This window comes from Anabrus simplex, chromosome 2 (genome assembly GCF_040414725.1).
Source record: "Anabrus simplex isolate iqAnaSimp1 chromosome 2, ASM4041472v1, whole genome shotgun sequence".
NCBI classification, from domain to species: domain Eukaryota; kingdom Metazoa; phylum Arthropoda; class Insecta; order Orthoptera; family Tettigoniidae; genus Anabrus; species Anabrus simplex.
Window position 1 is genome coordinate 728,080,603 of NC_090266.1, and position 20,501 is coordinate 728,101,103.

At 37.3% G+C, this 20,501-nt stretch overlaps 1 protein-coding gene across 3 annotated transcripts in view; it reads left to right on the top strand.

Moving 5' to 3' along the window:
* LOC136864407 (uncharacterized) overlaps positions 1 to 20,165 on the top strand; it is a 190,072-nt gene extending 169,907 nt beyond the window's left edge. For all 3 annotated transcript variants that reach the window (XM_067141356.2, XM_067141357.2, XM_067141355.2), the window contains exon 3: positions 12,200 to 20,165. In XM_067141356.2, coding sequence (XP_066997457.1) covers positions 12,200 to 13,822 — 1,623 coding nt within the window. In that variant the 3' untranslated portion in view covers positions 13,823 to 20,165. The remainder of the gene's footprint in view (positions 1 to 12,199) is intronic.
* Positions 20,166 to 20,501: the final 336 nt, after the last annotated feature.

A 20,501-nucleotide genomic window follows, 5' to 3' on the forward strand; every position in this document is an offset into this window, starting at 1 on the left:
CGTACGTATAGTACAGTAAGTTAGGATACGTGACGCTGTTTGAATAAGAAAACAAACGTTTGCAACAAAATGCGATCGATCATCTTCGGTACGGTATAGTTTTCTCACTTCGTGCATTTGCGAGCTCTCTCGTTGACATTCAAAGGCGATAACACTTTTTCGTAATAAAGGCGTATATAACGTGGCCGATAGCAGTTGTTAACTCGTTAAAAATAAATACTGTTAAAACGACATCTTAATTTTAATGTTACATACGGAAATTAGGTAAGAATGTGATACACCTCAAGATATGGCAGAGTACATCACTGATTTCAAAGAATATTTCATATCTTCTCGCGTCTAGTTACGGCTATTTACATGTCTATTTTTCGCGAGGAGGTTATTTCTCTACATGCGTTTCAAATATGTTTTCATGATAGGCTACATATACGGTTAGGTTAGGTGACGCTGTTTGAAGAAGAAAGCTGAGGTGTTTGCCACAGAAATCTCTGGAGTGATACCGTATTTCTCCGAATCCAAGACTTTTTTTTCTCAGAATCTCATGCGAAAACTCAAGGGTTGTTACATTTGCGGCCTAAGAGTAAGTTAATGGATACCACTGGCAACTACCGCGGTAACCACGCTGCTTCTTTTCACACGCGCACAGAACTCGTTGACAATAAACGACCGCATCTTTACTACACATCGCTAGCCGCGACAACCGGTTGTACAGTGCCTGTGTGTTTCTCAAATCTGCAGAATCGCATCAAAACATGCGACCCTTCGAATTCTTAGAAAAGCCATGTCTACTCAGTGGCAGAGTCATAACGCGTCTATTGTACTTGACGCTTAGTAAAATTAACACTCGGAAATGTAGAATAATTGTGCAGCCGCAAGAAAATTTTCAACGAGTTCTCTTCGGTATTATGATGCCAATGTTAAGTTAATGGTCCTTAAACCCGCGGAAATAAAGAATAATTGTGCAGTCGCAAAAAAAATATAAAAAATACGGCGTGACGAAAGTCAATGTTCGGCGTCTAAAAATAGTTCAAAAATGCGTAGGCCTACTGTACAACAAGGCATTCATATGATTTTTTACAAACTTCTTTTTGAGCCTGATTTAAATTTTTTGAAGGAAAAAGTGGGGTTCATCTTGGATTCGGAGAAATACGGTACTATATTCTTTTCAGAATGAAATTAAACATACACTTTCACGTAGTATCGGATTACGAAAAATAACAAACAAGTAAGCCGTAGTGTGGATATCATCTGCGGAAACGCAAGTTTTGAACAAACTGATTGCCGTTTCAAACCGATTTTAAAGTGCATGAAGGGTTTTCCGACTTTTATACAAAAATCGGATATAACGACAATTCGTTATAGCGAGTAAATTTTTCGCTGTTATGAATTATCGCTATAACGGACTTCTACTGTACTTCAACATTGCAGCACCATACACTGTATACAGTAGGCCACGAACTTGTTCCCAGTCAGTGGGTAGGGTCTGACACATCTCACTCGGATGAGTCTAGTGTCAGACCTAAGACGAAACGCTGGTTATTAGAGCAAACGCCTGAAAAGCCTTACATCTGATATGTTTTAGTGGCTTTACGTCGCACCGGGACAGATAGGTATTATGGCGACGATAGGAAAGGCCTGGGAGTTGGAAGAAAGCAGCCGTGGTGTTAATTAAGGTACAGCCCCAGCATTTGCTTGGCGTGAAAATGCAAAACCACGGAAAACCATCTTCAGGGCTGCCGACAGTGGGATTCGAACCCACTATCTCCCGGATGCAAGCTCACAGCCGCACGCCCCTAACTGCATGGCCAACTCGCCCAGTGAAAGATATTTTACCAAAACTCTACCTTCTATAAATTCAGAAATAGGCTCCTTGTCTTTTTGAAACTGTAGAACAAGCATGTACTGTGTAGGCTAAGCGTGGCATACTTTTGATTCAGTACTGGGAACAAGTTCGTGGCCTACTGTATACAGTGTATGGTGCTGCAATGTTGAAGTATTCATAAAGAATCTTGCTGCATCACGTTGGGCCACATGCCATTCTCCCACCAAATGATTTCTTTTGCTATTTTCTTCAAGACCTGATAAATTATAAGAAAATTTTCACTTAGGCTTCTGTACTGAAGGAGTCGTGACTTCTTTCATAGTCTCACAGTATCTGGCACTATTCATGGCACCTGACACTGCTTTACCCTCCCCTGGGCCCTCTGAGGTGATGCATCCCCAGATCATTATTGAATTGCCTCCTTGTTGCACTGCTGGCACAACACAAGCTGGCAGAAATGTTTCGGTTCTGTTCTAAGAACTCCAACCTTGCATCGTGGAAATAGCTTGAAACTGCATTCGTCCAAGAACATTCCTCTCTCCCAAGTTACTTTGCACCATCCTAAACTCTTGTTACAAAACAGAAATTGCTTCCTTTTGTGACTTGTTCAAATGTGGTTTCTTCATTGCAAGAAATTATCCTAGGCCTGCCTCATTCAATCGGTTTCATACTGTCCGGTCTTTTATGGCAACATTGCCACAAGAGTTCTGTATCTCTCTCAGAAGATCACTACAACTAGCATTTCTGTTCTTACAAAGTTGCAGTAACTTTTGGCCTTGCCTGGGTGATGTCTTCTGTGGGCAGTCTGTTCTTGGCTTGTCCACAACTGTTCTAAACTCACTGCATCATTAGATTGTTTGTTGCACACATGTCTTACACTCCCAAAATCTCAGCAATCTGTCTGTGTGATTTTCTACTCTTTTTTTCAAACCAGTAATTTGCCACTTGGTGGCTTCTGACAGACTCTTTCCCCAAATTGTCTCCGCACAAGAGTTAACCTCCAAATATTGAGACAAAAAACAGCTAAATGGGGAGAACTAACAAATTGGCACTTTTAGTCTTAAATTCAGAAGAGAGAAACCCCAAGTTTTTGCTTTTTTTTTTTTTTTTTTTTTTCGAAGAAGCATACATTGAATTCCCCCTGCCCCTTCTTATGGTTTAAGACGTTGCATGCTTTTCCTTGTTCTCATGTTACGCTAGGTGTGAATGTTTTCTGCTTTAACATTCACATCACAAGTTTTACTGAAGTACTGTATATAGGACTGTCACTGATAACACAATGTTGGTGAGAAAAAGTGTTTTAATTGCACATAAGTACTGGTATTTGTTTCTTCTTTCAGCTCATGAATATTAAAATTAATCACATTGGTAATGCACGATTTCTCAACGACATAACTGTGCTATTTGAGAATTGTTCAGATTTACTGGTACGTAAAAGAAATCGTGCGGGACTAAATTCTGACATCTCGGCATCGGAACGTAAAAACATTTTTTTTTTTTTTTGACGCGTACAGCCATTAGAGACCACAATAAGCAACATTTACATATTTTTAGAAGCTTTCATTGCAGCCCAATATCTTTGCACTCTCTGGCAGCCATTCTCATTTCTGCTGTCCACTTGCTGTTCTTCACGAAAGCCCTTGAAGTTATTGATCTGGTTGTGGTTGTTGTTGTTACAACTGTTCAATGAGGAACAGAGTTTGAATAGAAGGTTTGAGTTATTGAAATACAGATTCCAGGGTTTGATTTGATAATCCAAAATTAAAAACAAAATATGAATAGAGGAAATGGGATTGTTACATATTTCCAAGAATGTAAACCACCACTTAAAAGATTAATATATTTTGTTATACCAGTTTAAATTTATGTAAACTTTTGACCATTGCTACTTAAATTTAGTTGAAAGTAATTTAACCGTAAGTAGTTACTCTTAAACCTGAAATATGTTTTGGAGTACAGAATGGTTAAAAAATGAAAATACAATTAATGATGTAGTGTATTATTTTATTACATAATTTAAGACTCTTAACAGAGGACAAAATTGTTACTTTTCAGATGTTTCTAACAAAAAATGGGAGTACACTTCAAAAAATTCAAGAACTCGTTACAAGTTTGCTGAAAATTATACTTGGTCATAAGGTTTCGAATTTTTTCTTCTAAATGATTTTTGTTTAAATTTTGTTTACTTGGGACAGCAGCTCTTCTACAGGTGCATTTGTACCTGGTGTGGAGAGGATGTAATGAATGACTGGTGAAAGATTGATGCCTGACCTTATGGTCCTTAAAGTGAACTATTTCTGTCCATTGCTTATCTGCACCTACAGGATCACCCAAGCTATTCCACAGATGTATTTTTTCTGGTATTATGTGCCTTGTTAACCGTCTGGAACCCGCATAAATTGAAGTTGCAGAACACGCGTGACGGCAAATTCGCCGCATGAAAAACAATATTTTGATTTCTGCTCATAATGCAATATTTTGTAACTATGCAGTAATATGAAGGTATAACAACATTTGAGAAACACACTTATGTAGAATAAACATTATATATTTAACACAAGAAATAAACAAGGGAATTGTAAGGTCCACCTATTCATTTAGTATATCTGTCAATTGAAATTATTATGGTGTAACCTCGTCATATAAAACATACACCGACATAATACGGTTACCAGTTCACGTTTGTATAAACATTGTAGCCCTAATATGAATAATTTTGTAAACTATCGGTATAATTTTACTAGAGATGTAAATTTTAATGTATTTCTAATGTCTGTTTTGTTTTTGTTTTTTCTTGGCTGATGACACAATTTTTGTCGAAACCGGTCCCATATGACTAAATGAATGAAATGTGAAGATTTAACAGACTTGTAGAATCTATCACATAATTTTCTTCAGTATTGAATAGGTGGACCATACAATTCCCTTGTTTATTTGTGAATCTCGATTCAATATGGAACCAATAATGAAGTTTTTGACTTTAAACAAGTAGTAATACATCTCATTGCGATCTGAACTAAGAAAAAGATACATATTGCCTTGGAAACATTTTGCATACACCTACAAAAATACCTTGCTCCTTATAAGAAAATGAAAAGAAGGCATAACTTGTATCTCGTGAAATCTAAATAAAAATTAAAAATTACAAGGAAAAAACAAGAATTTATTTATTCATGAAGCACAAGATACAGCTACACTGAGCAAATTTCACTTGCACTGTCAACAGATTAATTAACAAATGTAAACTTTCATAATAAAATATAACAAACATAACGGATTATAACAAGATCAGGTACACAGCCTACTAATAACTGTCCAAATCGAAAACCGTGAGAATGTCCATGTTCATAGACAAAGTCATCGTGGGACAAGATGATAGTATAATCCCTTCACATAAACTTATCTTTAAGAGACTATTTACACCGCTCTCGAATATGCTTTTATTTGATGCTATATCAAGCTCTTGTCTCCCATTAATATTGTTAAATAGAGTCGGGAGGTGGATTAGGAAAGATTGTTGAAGTATTGAGTGCTAAGTGTGGGGAATCTGGAGAAGGTCTTTGGTTCTGGTGGAGCGAAAAGGAACACAGAGAGAGAAGAGTGAAACAAGGTGTTCTGAGCGGTAGTGGCCGTTTAAGATCCGTGGAGGAAACTCAGGTCAGCTACCTGTCACCTGATGTGCGTAGACAGATTTCTGAGCTTGGGATTTCCGTTCCTAATAATTGCAGTAAAGAAGGATACTGCTCTGCCTAACTGGTTTATATTGGAAGGGGAGGCTGTTGTCCAAATTGGAGAGCAGTAGTTTAAGAGAGGTTGAATGATCGTTAGGTAGAAGTGACTAAGAGCACTGAGGTCAGAAATTTCGGTGGAGCGGTAGAGAATGCCTAGTAATTTCATAGCCTTGGCTAAGAGCACTGAGGTCAGAAATTTCGGTGGAGCGGTAGAGAATGCCTAGTAATTTCATAGCCTTGGTTGTATATGTTTCTATGTGGTCTTAAATTGTATTTTTGTATCGAATATTACACCTAGGTCACTCTGTTGCGTAACTACAGTGATGGGCTTACCGAGTAGGTAATATGTCGGTAGAGGAGATTTACGTAGTGTTATAGTCATTTGGCTGCATTTTTGTGGATTGGGGATAAGTTTCCAAGTACGGCACCATTTCGAGAGGGCATTAAGTGAGGACTGTAGCAGAGCTGCATCTGCTGGATTCCTGATCTCCCTAAATATCTTGCAGTCGTCAGCAAAAAGTAGGGTATTCGCTGTTTCGTTGAGTTTGGACGGCATATCGTCAATAAACAAGGAAAATAGCAAGGGGCCAAGAGCACTGCCTTGTGGGACATCAGAGGTGACTGGTGACCATGAGGATGAAGTGCCTGATATTACCACTCTGCCAGCGGTTATGTAGGAAGCCAGCAAGAAGGGTCAAGAAGACTGCCGTGTATATTAAATCGTTTGGAGAGTTTATAGAGCAACAGATTATGGTCTACAGAATCGAAAGCTTTCGAAATGTCTACGTAGCAGATATCCAGCTGTGATTTAGCTTCAATGGCATGTGATGCAATGCTATGCAGAGTGGCCAGAATTGAGGAACTTGAAAATAATACTGGGGTAACCTGAGAAAACGGAGAAACGTTTCTCATTAAGTCCAAAGTTGTTTTTACAAATCATAAAACTGAAACACACCCCTTATGTTTTTTTAAATCAAAAATCTCGAACACATCATATAGAATTTATTCCAGTCTGGAATCTCTTGTCAGTCTTCAGTTTCTTCATTTCCTTGGCATCTTACGCAAATCACTGTTAGTTTGCCGTGTTTTTTGCCTACTTTGTGCAAGCATTTCTCGAAGATAAGACTTGTTCTGTTATTTTTATGTGATCCACAAAAGTAACAAATTCCTCTTTGAACATCTGAGGTAGTATTAGGGAGAGCAGAGGGTTCCTTGTATTTGGAGAAGAAAAGCTGGTTATCCTTCGGAAGCCTTCAGTTTGTAGCTTGGTTTCTTAGATTCTGTTCCATCAACAGCTGGGCAAGTTCACCTAGATAATGCCTTCTTCTGAAATTTTCTTCTCTGGTGACATTGGTTCTGTAAATTTTGTACGAGTTAATTCCCACAATATCCAGTTGCCTGAAGAATACCGTCATAGGCCATCTTCTTGTTTTCCTAGCTGTGGTCAATATGGAACAAATCGGGTCCACCGAATCCACACCCCCCTTTCGTCATATTATAATAAAGTATCATAGGTTTACCTATTTCCGGGTCTATTTCAGCAGTATCGTGCAAAGTCGACAAGAGAATGACTGTTCTTTTCCTCTTCGTTACAAAACTCACCAAGGACTTATCACGCTGAAAACCAAATAAAATGATCCTATCTTACGAGAAGGATCATTCACAAATTCTGGAGATCTTCTTTTTATTTCTTTTAAGTGTTCCTAGGAATGTCATTCCATTTTCGAGCAAATATTCTGCTAAGGGAATGCTAGAGTAGTAATTGTCCGTAGTCAGGTTACGGTTGGACCTTTTTAGTGGCTCAACCAGTCGTTTAACAATGTCCAGGGGCTTGTTCAAATGTCCAAAATACAGTCCCTCAGGCTGCTTCCCACAATATATTTCAGTTGTATGTGTGTAAAACGTCTTACTGTCCACAATTGCATACATTTTGATGCCATATTTTGCTGGTTTTGGTGGCATAAATTTAGTAAAAAGGCAACAAGCATCTTATCTATTGTCGTAAGTTCACCCAAGCTGTAGCTATTTTGTCAATTTTTTTACGAATTTGTAGTGGAAGTGCCAAACAGGGGCCAATTTGCAAGTTTTTGTCTTGCAGCACTGGTTTTACGTCATCAACACGAAGGCATAGTAAAAGAAGCAAAAACCTATTGAAGCTGAAATTCGTTCTGAGCATTAGCAGTCCCATGCCATCGATTTTCCACAATTACCTCACGTTAACTCTACTCTACTTTTTACAGGCAATCACAAGTTCATCTATCATTTGGAGACTTGTGTAGAAATGCATCAAGGGTGGGGGGTTTAGCATCTTGTGCAGCTCCTTTTGGCCCAGGCAAAATTCAAATAATATTTTTAGCTCTTGTTTTACCTGAAGAACTGGTTGTATATTTCGAATCATTTACCCATAATGTTTCCTGATCCCTACCAATATAAAAACATAATCCAGAAAGAACGTCATCCTCAAGCGGCATTTCTTCGTCCAATCAGTCTTCTTCCTCCCCTTCTTGTAACGACTGTTAAGAATCTGAGCAAGTATCTTCTTGTTTTATATTATTGGGTTCGTAATAAACATCACTTCCTTCACTCTCGATATATCCTTCCTCCTCAGCTTCAACCTCAGATAGTTCTCAAACATGCTCGTCGCCATAAGACCTATCTGTGTCGGTGCGACGTAAAGCCCCTAGCAAAAAAAAAATAATTCTCATACATTGCGGAATACCTTCATTGGTACAAAATCTGCGTTCCCTAAGACAGAAGCAAAAATACAATAAAACTGGGAATGGACAATGTTATTTGGGTGATAATTTTCAATCAATAGCCTTGCTCATCCCCCCCCACCATTCCCAGGTACCCTATGATAGGAAATGCAAAATTACACTAGAACACCAAGAAAATATAATTAGATAGTACTTACATGACTGCGTGCACACGTCAATTTCTGCAAGTTTAATATCTGCGTAGCGGCACGCTGGCTGCAGGTCTGCTCACTGTTATCTCCCGCACTGAACTGACACCACATCGGTCAAGGCAGAAGACCGACCATAGTGCCTCCATACGCCGAATAGAGTAACATGAGCATAGCTGACAGCTTTTCCCGCCACATTTCGATCTGAATACTTTTTTTCAGAAAAAACTAAATTTGCTGCCGTTGTGCCACACACGGGATCCAGAGGGTTAAGCATGAAAATTCAACAAATAATTCAGTCATCTTTATTCATATCAAAGAACTCTTGCTTAGCTAAGAATTCAGCTCTCTTTTCAACCTCAAACCACATAGGAACATGTTTCAGTGAAGCTCACTAGATAATCTCAAGTCCTTGAAGTGTTTAAACCACAGACCTAAACATTCAATACAGTTTTCATAGAATGTTACAGCAGTTTCCTTTGTACTTTTTCCAAGCAAGCTGCCTTATTCTAGTGAAGTTGAGCACCCTCAATGTAGTAGGAATAAAGAGGCGTGATTTTATTTAAAGATGATTTCCGTTCAAGTCGATCATTGCATCCAACAGTTCAGTTGCAGATATTCTGTCATCCTCTACCTTCAATACAACATTATGAAATGCAGAAGCGTATATCTAAATGAAAATATGGCTTCAGGTCAGTGACAAGATCCTTGAAAAAAGTTTTCTGTACCAAGGGACACGTTTTTGGCCGAGAAAGTAGAACTTTAGGCCTGATGTGCATCCTAGATTCTGTTTACTGCAGGCATGAGAGATATCCACATTCTTCTACTGTACCCTAAGATTTTTTTATTTTCAATAGCCACAAAGGCACAGAATTCTTTTAGTTCTTCTGCCCTCGCTGTATATGGAAGAACAAGTAAATCTTCACTGTCACAATCTCCAAATCAGTGGACAACCATTCACTGGCTATTTCATTGTTAACAGAAAGTGCACCACATCTTATGCCTAGTAATTCTTTCTCCAATGATGTGGTTAATTTTCTGGGTGGGTTGTTTTGTCCTTTTCTTTCAGCTCCACCAAAATTGTGGTTTGTGTTATCACCACAGAATGCAAAAACCTTACCTGCTACATCATTTACAAGTGGCACTTTACTTAAGCATTTAATCAATAAAATCTAACAAGAATAGGAAATAATTTCACATATCCACGATTTGAAGAGTCTGTTGGCACTGAAAGGCAATGTGCCTCTCCTAAATGCTGCTATACTTCTTGCCTTGAAAAGGGTGCAAACACCTCCATAACAGTAGCCTCACATTTGACAGGTGCATGAACATTTTGGCTCAAAACATAGTAGAGTTAACATCAAGGAGCAGTCCTTTCCACGGAAACTTTGATTTTCTTGAATCATCTGAGAAGCCTGAACTCCTTCATATGCAGAGATTTCAAGATGTTGGTCCAGTAATTTTAAAGCACTGGGTCATCGCTTTCGAAGTCCGCCTCCATGGCTAAATAGTTAGCGTGCTGGCCTTTGGTCACAGGGGTCCCGGGTTCGACTCCCGTCAGGGTCGGAAATTTTAACCATCATTGGTTAATTTCACTGGCACGGGGGCTGGGTGTATGTATCGTCTTCATTATTTCATCCTTATCACGACGTGCAGGTCGCCTATGGGAGTCAAACCAAAAGACCTGCACCTGGCAAGCCAAACATGTCCTCGGACACTCCCGGCACTAAAAGCCATACGCCATTTCATTTCATCGCTTTCGAAGAACTACCATTTAAATTAGCAAATACTAAATGTTTTGTTATGCTGCTTGCACTACCATGTGTGACACTGAAAGTTCCCCTACATGTTTCACACGAGATGTGTCTGTCCAAATTTGTCTTTGATAAATGGGATATTTTTCCTGCAAGTCACAGTTGAAAATACTTTTCCGTTTAGGCATTATTCTTTCTTGTTAGCATAAAAAGCCTATGTGATACTGTGGATGGTTACAGATTACATACAGTGAGCATACCATTGTAACAAACAGACTAAACTGATGTTGATGGAGGTCAAACAGAAATCCAAAGAATTCAAGGTGTGCAGAATTGTTCCAGATTTGTGAAAATTTTTAGTCTCTGCGACCACATACATACCATGATCAGTTGGCAGTGTTTGTGAAGACTAGCAGCGATGTACAAAAGAGTTCTCATGCTTTTTCATGTTACAAAAAAGTGGAACATTTGAAATTCACAATCTGCAAAGGAGGACATTTGCCATACAAGTTTTGGGAGGACTGACATCTCGAAAGGATGAAATTTGGTTGGTTTAACCGTAAGACATGCCCTATCTGAGAAATAAAATTCAAAATATTTTAAATGTTGCACTGTTCTATTTCATGTATAATATGAGCCACATTTATTTCAATAAAACAACTTCCCGGCATCTTCAAGGTAAATTATACAAAGTCAACACGCACAATTGAGGGTAAGAAACAAAATTTATTATCAGGGGCAAAACGAAGACCTCAGTTTAGTAGAGTGTCAGTAGAACTACAGGTTCTATCCTGTAAAAGAAAAACATAAGTTTAAAACTTTTTGTTAAACAAGATGAAATTTAGTCTTTGAAAGTAATTAGTTACGGGATGCAGTTATGTCACATGAGGAAAATATATTTAACCTTCAAATTAGAAAGGGTTTATTTTATTGTAGATCTCTGCCATACTCTCCTAGTAATAGTATGCATCATTCTGTCAATTATAGCTGTGTACGCTGGCTGTGTTATGTCTGAATCATTACATTTTCTTCTATTTAAGATTGTAGAATGCCTTTGCTGGCGAGATGTAATGTTTACAGTGCGCTATGTCTTCTGTTATGGGCTAGAATAAATTTATTTTCATTGCCCTGTCTCAGTCTCATCCTTGGCTTTGACAAAGTGAAGGTGACCAAGGTATGAGTGGTGCTAGTAATACCCTTCCTTATGCAGCCAGTCCCTGTTATAAATGGTGCAAAAATATTGCTCATAGGGTCAGTTGGTGCATGCATTTCAGTGGGCTTGGCCGACTGATATGTAATAGCAACTTCTGGCTCGGTGAGGAAAGCAACGGGAAACTACCTCACTCATTTCCCTAGTATGCCTCTTCAGTGATGCCTAGGCTATCTATGACAGCTGTTGGCAGAACTGTGGAGGATCAAACCAGTCTTCGGACTGAATACCAAACAACAAGATTGTAGAAGTGAATCGTGTGTGTGTGTGTGTGTGTGTGTGAGAGAGAGATTGATTGATTGATTGATTGATTGATTGATTGATTGATTGATATATATCTTCAGGCCATATTTTGCAGCCTAAAATCTTCTCTTGGATAAAGGGGATTTAAAATGCGTACTCATCTTTTTTAATGACTTTTAAATGTCTCAATTATTTCAAAGCATGCCAAGCTATTTTGGAGACATTTGTTTGTAGACCTATGAGGTGTGGAAACTTGTAATTCTGCACAATGTTGCAACATTTTAAATAGTCTAATTTGCCAAACTCGGTGTACGTTAAAAGTGTTCAGCTTATTCTATACATTTCTATGATATTATTCAACTCATCTTTGGAAAACTGGTTGCACCAAAATTTTGTAGAAAGAATTGTATTTTATTTATTTGGTTTCTTTTTTTTTTTTTTTTTCAGTTATTTTCTTGTAGTTTCAGCTTTCTGTCCCTTGCTGTCTTCTTTTTTGGTTTAAATGTTCATGTGTTACTGTTCTTTCTTTTGCAGTCAACACGATTGGGAAAATATGTCAATGAGCTTCGTCGGAAGACGACAAATGAATCCTTGGCAAAACGTGCTAAGGACCTTGTTCGTCAGTGGCGTCACCTGATCTCACCAATTGAAAGTTGTCCTGCTGGTTCAGTGCCGAGGGAGGTCTCCTCTGTCAATCATCAAAAGAATGGACTTAATGTAACCAGCCGTTTAGGTGGAACCCTCAGTCCAGGACTTCTTTCTCGGGACACTAATCTTAGCCCAGGGCTACCACAGAATAACAGTCCTGTGGTGTCCCCTTACTATCCAGTTGTTGGAGGAAGTGTTGCGAACTCTCGGATTTTGTCAGTGTCTCCTGCTGTGTCGTTAGCATCAAGTGAGAAGAGCAACACCAGTCCTTCGTTACTCCAGTCGTCTTCCTCAGTTTCTCGTGTTGTGAAACATGCAACATGCCCTCGCACTCCTCCCATTTCACAAAACTCTCAGACAAAAACTCTCAGGGGTCACAGACCTGAATCGCCAAATCCTATACAGACAAATGTGAATCTAGTGTTGGCCTCTGAATCAGTCCCGAAAACGCATGTTGCAAATAAACGGCTTCGGAAAGATTCACCAACGTCTGATGAAGATGTTGTGAAAAAGATTGCTCGACCAAATGGAGACATCTGTAATACAGTAATAGATGTGGTTGGTGACTGTAGTAGGGATAGTTTTGGAGGAAATAGTGAACATGAGTCACTTAGCTGGGACATACATATTCCACCAAAAATTGAAGTGCCTAAAGATAGTGGTTTAGATAATAAGAAGCGAGGACATAAAAGAGTGTTATTTAAAGGACACAAGGTGAAAGTTGCAAGTGGAGATCATTCAAGTTCGACTACACTGCCATCGTCTGACGATATAGTGAAAGAAAAGATTGCTTCAATAGCAAGGATATCAAAAGTTAAAACAACTCAAGAGTTACTTGCTGGTCTTCAGGCAAAAAATGTTCTTAGTTCGTCACCAGAGAAGCTTCAAAGCAAAAATTTCCTGCCTACGGAAAACAAACCTAGTCTTGCAAATTGCGTCCTTCCCAGCAGTAGAGGGAGCCCATCAGATGCTCTTGAAATATCGCGCAATAAAAGTGAGCATATTGAGAAGTTCTTGCGTTCTCAATCAGGAATAGATGTAAATAGTACAGTGCCTGAGCCAGGAAGAAGCCTTAAATATACTGCTGTTGGGGATTCACTGGATTCTGCAGATGTTGCTACTAAAGAAGTGAAGGACTCTACTCTATCTTCCAGTAATGTGATTTATTGTAGTGAACCTCCAATTTCCTTGAAAGACTCGCGCGTTCCAGTTGTGACTGATGATTCTGCTGATAAAATTATTGACAACATCATGGGTCGGTTACCGCCTATCGACTATAATTCACTTGCGTGGGATGAACCTGTGGAACATCCACAATCGTTGGTTGTGTTTGACTCTGATGCTTTAGGTAAGCTTTCGACTGAGCATATAGAAGGTGTAAATGGAAACTTCAGTCATATAAAAACTAGCGATGACGTTCCTAAATTTTGTGAATGGCACGAGCCTGTGTCAAGAACATCTTATGGAGGGGAATTGTTAGCAGTTTTGCCTTATGTTATAATTGATTAAAGATGAACATTCAAAAACTACTTTATTTCTTCGTTACTCTCTTGAATGTGAATTCCTACTGTGGGTGAAAATGTGCAGTCAAAGATTAGGTTATTTCGTTATAATCTTCAATTTGAATGTCTGCTGTTATTGTGGGATCATATTTAATATACTAGATCACCTTGGAAAGTTAACTCACAAAGTGAGAATGTTGAAAGAACATACGATGGTTTATCTTTTGATCCATTGCCGTTTTCACTTCAAAGTATTATTTTATCTCCAAGCCATTAAGTCCTTGTCTGCTGTTTAGATAGCAGATTATAGGTAATTTGGGTATTGAATTCAAACTATTTTTAGAGCATTCTCCAAATTTTTCCTTCCTTCCTTCCTTCCTTCCTTCCTTCCTTCCTTCCTTCCTTCCTTCAACTAATAACAGAATATGAGCTGTGTAACATTTCATATTTAATAATCAACGAAACTGACGTGATATTTAAATAAAACTGAATTATAGCCTATTGTTTTTTAGATGGGTTGTGTTCTTGCCTTGAAGGTGCTAATTCCTCTCTTGGTGATCCTTCTGAAGGAATTTATGGAGTTGCTCTTAAAAGAATCGGTATGGTGAACGTAAGAATATCCATGAATTGTTACATGTGCCTCAGATGATTTAACTGGCTTTTGGGTGCATGTCTACATATTGGATTAAAACAGTTGGTCATTCTTTTGGTAGCTGGTGCTATTCTCTATACCTATACATAGCGTAACTTATGCTCGTTCAGAATTGTACTAAGTTATCACCTACACTGGTACAAATGGGGTCTTATTTGTACTATTTGTGCTTTAGACTTTGTTAAACCAAAATGAGAAGGAAGGATTAATATAAGAAAGAAATTTGTCAGGCTTTCTTATTGTAAGACAGTTTAGCATTGTGACATTTTAATCTTGTGTTACTGTTCCATATCTAACACCGCGTTCTTAATTTATGTTTTTAACTTCTTCACTTAATTGCATAGCTGAGACACTGTCATGTTGGCTAAATATTGGGAAGTAAGTTAATGTGGCAGATATTCACTACCTTGGGTCCAGGAATCATTTTGTGTAAGAAAACTGTTTAAAGATGCCTTATGTCACCAATGGAGTTACATAGTTACTAGGAATGTTCAGCACTTTAGGGTAAGTCAAGTCATCCAACAAAAAGAGCGATGCATTACTCTGGTGACGAAACTACCTCTGCAGATCTTTATATGTCCTTGATTTAATGATAATGTATGAAGATTTACTTTTCCTAAATAGCTAAATTGTACACATTGAAAAAAAATTCTTGAAAATGTTAAACTCTCACACAAGAGATTTCTCATTCCTGAAAATTAGTGGCATACGATTCTGTATGAAGTATAAAATGATGGCATACAGTATAAAGTAAATTCAAAACCACTGACAGGTCAGTTTGAGCAGTATGTGCAGCCATCTGAACTTTGAATTCATTACATTTGCACACCACAGTAACATAAATCAGGTATTGTTCTTGCAAAGATGCAGCTGATGTCACATTATTCCTAATATTTAAAATAAGCAAGAAAGTTGATTAAAGAAGAGAACTTAATCATGTAATACCTCTGGACTAGCTTTCAAAAGACTTTGTTGAAATAATTTTCTAAAATGGGACTCTCCACTTGCATTGATCACATTACTTGTCCCTTTAAAGCAACTATTTGCTCTTCCAAAATACTGTGTTAGATTTTTGTGTTCATCAGATGTTTCTGTATCTTAATTTTGATTCAGCTGCTATTAGAGAATGGAGCACAATTATTTCTTGAAACACTGTATTTGGCTGTAGCAACAATATTGCTGATTATTTTCTATACTGCATTTCCTTGGCAGGGTGAATTGGAAGACTTGTCCACTTCATACACTATTTCATTTCAGTCTGTTGAGCTGCTGCTAGTTTTGGGCGATAAGCAAAATACATGAGTGATAAACATGGTGTTACCAAATGTTAAGTGATGTACATCTTTAAATGACTGTGTATATGAATTCTTGATTAGTTGAAAAGTAAAATGAATCTCAGAACATTTCAAAATGCCTTACATCACAGTAATATTTTAAATCATTAAACATTGTGGAAACTAGATACTTACGTGTAGAGCCCTGCACGGATGTGGATTTCTGTGAAGATAGTAGTAGTCTTGGCAGATCCAAATTGTGTGGCAGTGCAGATAATTTTCCTGATAACTTATTTAATGTTTATTGATTTTCACTCAGGTATACTCTAGAAATCTTGACAAGTCAAACTTTTATACATTTCATGCAGTTACTTTTGCTCGTGGTGAGGCGACTCTTGACAACGGTATGGGAGAATGTTTATGTATAAAGAGCCTGGAGTCCATAAAGACTAACTGGCTCTTGCTCGCAATTAGTAAAATGAAAGAACAAAGGTTCCGAAAGAGAACTGCTCAATATGTCGGTAGTCATTGCAAGAGTGAATCGCTCTTAAACCTGTCACTCTAGGGGTGCTGGTGCCAGGTACCAGGCCTATTGTATTATGTTAACAGATCTACCCATTTCAATACCTTGACCTTGCATGTAATGTAGTTAAATATTTGCAATATCCGCAGGTAACTATTTGCAGGTGCAGATGAAGGAAATGTGGATGCAGATAATACAGGGTGGCGCAAAAGTCACTGGGCACTTATTTAAAAAAAGATTGAATTTATGTTTCATTACAAATACAAACAATGCTTACAATTATATTTTGCATGTTCAAACTTTTCTGTCTGCATGAATATATATTTCAGGTCTTTTTGGAACACTGTTACATACTCTATGGCATAGTGTGGTATCGCTGTCCAAATCATGCAATGTGTCTTGTATGTAGTCTTTTATTTCAGCAATGGTCCAAGACTTTTTAGAATAGAGTCCTTGACAACACCCCATAGGAAAAAGTCCATGGACGTGATATCTGGTGAATGTGGAGGCATGTCAATATCTGCCCTTCGACCAATCGCTTTTCTTTGGAAAGTTTTGTTTAAATAAACGCCAAATGATGATATTGCCCCCACCCCAGACACTCACACCAGGTTGATTTAGTTGTTCTAACAAAAGATGTTGATTTTCAGTATACCAGTAAGTGCAGTTAAGTCTGTTAACTTGCCTGCTTAATTTAAAATTGGCCTCGTCAGACCACACAGTTTTATTGAATAGGTTAGGATCCTGTTTTTGTTGGTCAAGCATCAATTCACAAAACTGAAGACGTCAATCTGGATCATCTTCAAGTAACCCATGTCGTAAACGTGGAATGTAAACTTTAGGACCTTCGTGATAAATACAGCTCAGTTGCTAATCGTCTGGTTGATTTTCGTGGACTTTGGGTGACAGCTAAACATACACGCAATTCATTTTCCTCACTTGTGACTGTTCTTGGGCGGCCAGATCTTGGTGCATCCGTAACAGATCCATGTTCTTCAAATCTACTCGTATGTCGTACACTGTTAGTCTAGACAGTGGTTTTGATCTAAAGTGTTGTGCCCATTCATTAACAACTGCAGTAGCACCACTGTTATAAAAAATTTTAAACATTGTGACAATTAGGAAAACTACAGCCGTAAACACGTCTCGCAGATCACGCTTTCAACAACACACTACTTAGATTATCGTATTTGTTTTGTTTGTCATAGCATTGTATACCAACTTGACAAAGCGTAATCATCGCCATTTGGTAATAACAACTTAAAGGGTTAAAACTTCCTACTGCACTACGTCTTGCTGTTACTTTCGTTTTCTTTTAACCAACTGAGTGACTTTTGCGCCACCCTGCATTTTTTATATCCGTGCAGGGCTCTACTTATGTGGTAGGAGGAGGGGGGGAATAAACAAAAACATTGTTCATATCAGTGTGACTATTTGGTTAGTAGAAAATAATCTAGTCTTCTTTCACTGTGTTGGGTTGGGTTTATTTACTTATAGAAATCCATGCCATAACAACTTGCTGAGTCTTCCTGCCTGTTCACCTGCATTCCAGTTTAGAAATACCGGTGTCCCTCGCGGATTGTTTTTCTCACTTTCCTTTATACACCATTTGCAGTATTTTTATATTTCCAATTTATTTGACCATTTTCCAGTTTGCTTCTGCTTTTTAGAATATGTTGTTACTAAAGCAATTTATCATGCAAAAAGGAGAGGGGAAATATCAACGGTGCTTCAGTAATTATTGTTCAGTTCACGTAGTACAGTACTACTGCTGGCGTATTACTGTATGGTTTGGTAAGTAATTTATTTTTACTTTTATTACATTTATGTTCTAATCCCAAAAATTATACTTCAACTTCTCACTTTGATTTAAACTCTCTCCTATTTTAAGACCCATTTTGTAAAATAGAATTGATACTAGAGTGCTTTAAAAATTTCTGTTGTAAAATTAATGCAATAAATTTGAATCATGGCAATTAGTGAGGGATACTAGTATTCAACATGCGAAAATGTGCATTGCATTGTGTTCTAGAATGGTTGTTTCATCTAAATTTTTACCAATTAAAGCTACACACAAAAAAATGTACTTAACTTTTTCTTTTCATAACATTCATCTACAATATCTCAGATTTAAGGCTTTTCTCTAGAACAATTAATTACATGAGGTAACACAATGTTTAATAGTCCAGTGCTTGCTTAGTGAGGTTTTCCTGTTTTTGGATATTTATTAATTTCATTTTTCTGATAGAACAGTTCTGTTTTTAGTTGACTGAAAAATATATTTTCTGCATTTAATGTGAAGACTGATTAACATGAGTGTGGAAAAATGTAATCTGAGAACTGGTCAGGTAATTTAATGTTGTATTATGACACAAATATAAAATAGACATTCACAAAGTATAAATGATTAATCAAATGTGATTTTTCTGTCAAAACCAAGCCTCTATGATCAAAATTATATTGTTTGCGTTCTACTTATTGATTTGAATCAACATAATGAATATTCATATTTGAAATATATATCCGAATGTTCTAAAAATAGTCTAATATTATATGATTCAGAATGTCTGTTACTTTTTGTCACTCTCAGTTGTTCTTATATTGCCAATAACATTTTTCTTTAACTTAAGACTTCTTAATTATCCTTCTTTATTTTGAGATAGGCACCTGTGTGTGGATAAGATGCTAATCATCTTATACTCAAACTTGCCAAAATCCTTAATTCAAACTGTTCTCTCAAAATTCACATGGTGATATACCTAATATCAGTATTGTTAATATCTTCCAAATATCTCTGCATTAATTTTGTTACGTACTTCAGATGGTCCCTTGGAAAACGTGTTAGCTTTTACTATTAAGGCCTTATCTCTTTCTTCACAAAGGAGTAATTTTTTAAATATTTGTTTCCGATTACAGGGAGTTCTGAGGGAAACTTGATCAGTACTATTTGGAGAGTATCAATGAAGTTGTCCCCAAACTTCCCTGCTCTTAAATAGATAAATTAATCTTCATAAAAATGCTGATTTGAACTTTGATTTTCCTTTGTGTAGAAGTGCTCGTAGAGCATCTGCAATTTCATTGTCACATTGGTCAAATTGATGCCTTGTCATTGTACTTATCACAGTACTCTGGATGTATCTACAGTTTATTAGAAACCTCTGCAGCAATAGCAACGCTCCTCTACCTCCACATTTATTTGAAGATGATTGTTTGTTATTTTTGAATGCATTCACAAATGGTAGCAACAAATCTTTGTTTTAGAAAGAGAGTGAGAGTGTGTGAGTGTGTGCATGCATGCATTTTTTAAAATACAATCAATCATGAATAATAACTTAATTTGTATCCAAAGGAAATATACTTTGTGATGTTAATGGCTTACCTTTGTTTTCAAGAGAGATTGTTTCCCCAAGGCTTGACTCATTTACCAGAATTTATTTGGTATCTTTCATTGTTGCCAAATTGTTGATTCCATAGCCCCATACTTGGAACGCTGATGCTAAATGCCTTAATTGTTTTCAGAAGTCCATCTGAATTTTTTTTAAGGCCTCATGGCAATAATAAATTTTCACTTTACTGTAAAACTATTTGGATTTCATTTTATGTTCCTTTGCACCCTTGTTCTTTATGTGTGTGCACTCTATTAAAACAGGCATAGAACTGAATAGAAATACAGTACTTTTGATCATACAGGGAAGACTGAAAATTTATGCTTCCAGATTCATTTGACAGGTAAGAGGGCTTTTGTCAGCTTTCTAAACATTCCAAGAGCGTGTGTGCTTTTTTTTTTTAAATTCCAGTTAAATGATCACCATGAAGATTCAAAACGTTTGATTGGAACAATTTTAAAATTTCTTTGTATACCTAATTTTATATTGTTTGAGAAATACAGTCTTGAAGAATATCTCTGCTAGTGTATTTATTGTAGTTGGTAGCAATGTTTATGAATCACGCTAATGTGGTTTGGTTCATAGAATTGGCAAATCAAAGAGCTCAAGTGCTACATGTGCCTGTTAGCTAATCTCCAGCTGTACCATACTTGGGCATTGATGATAGGTACGGGAGGTAAAGCTTCAAAATCCTATCGTTAGCGTCTTACTGTTGGTTGATGTGATGGAGTACACTTAAATTGCTGTTATGTAGCAGTGTATCATTGCTTCAATGACCATTACTGTACAGAATAATCATGACCAAAAACAAACATGGCATTCTGTGATCAGGCAATCTAGTCTAGTTGTAT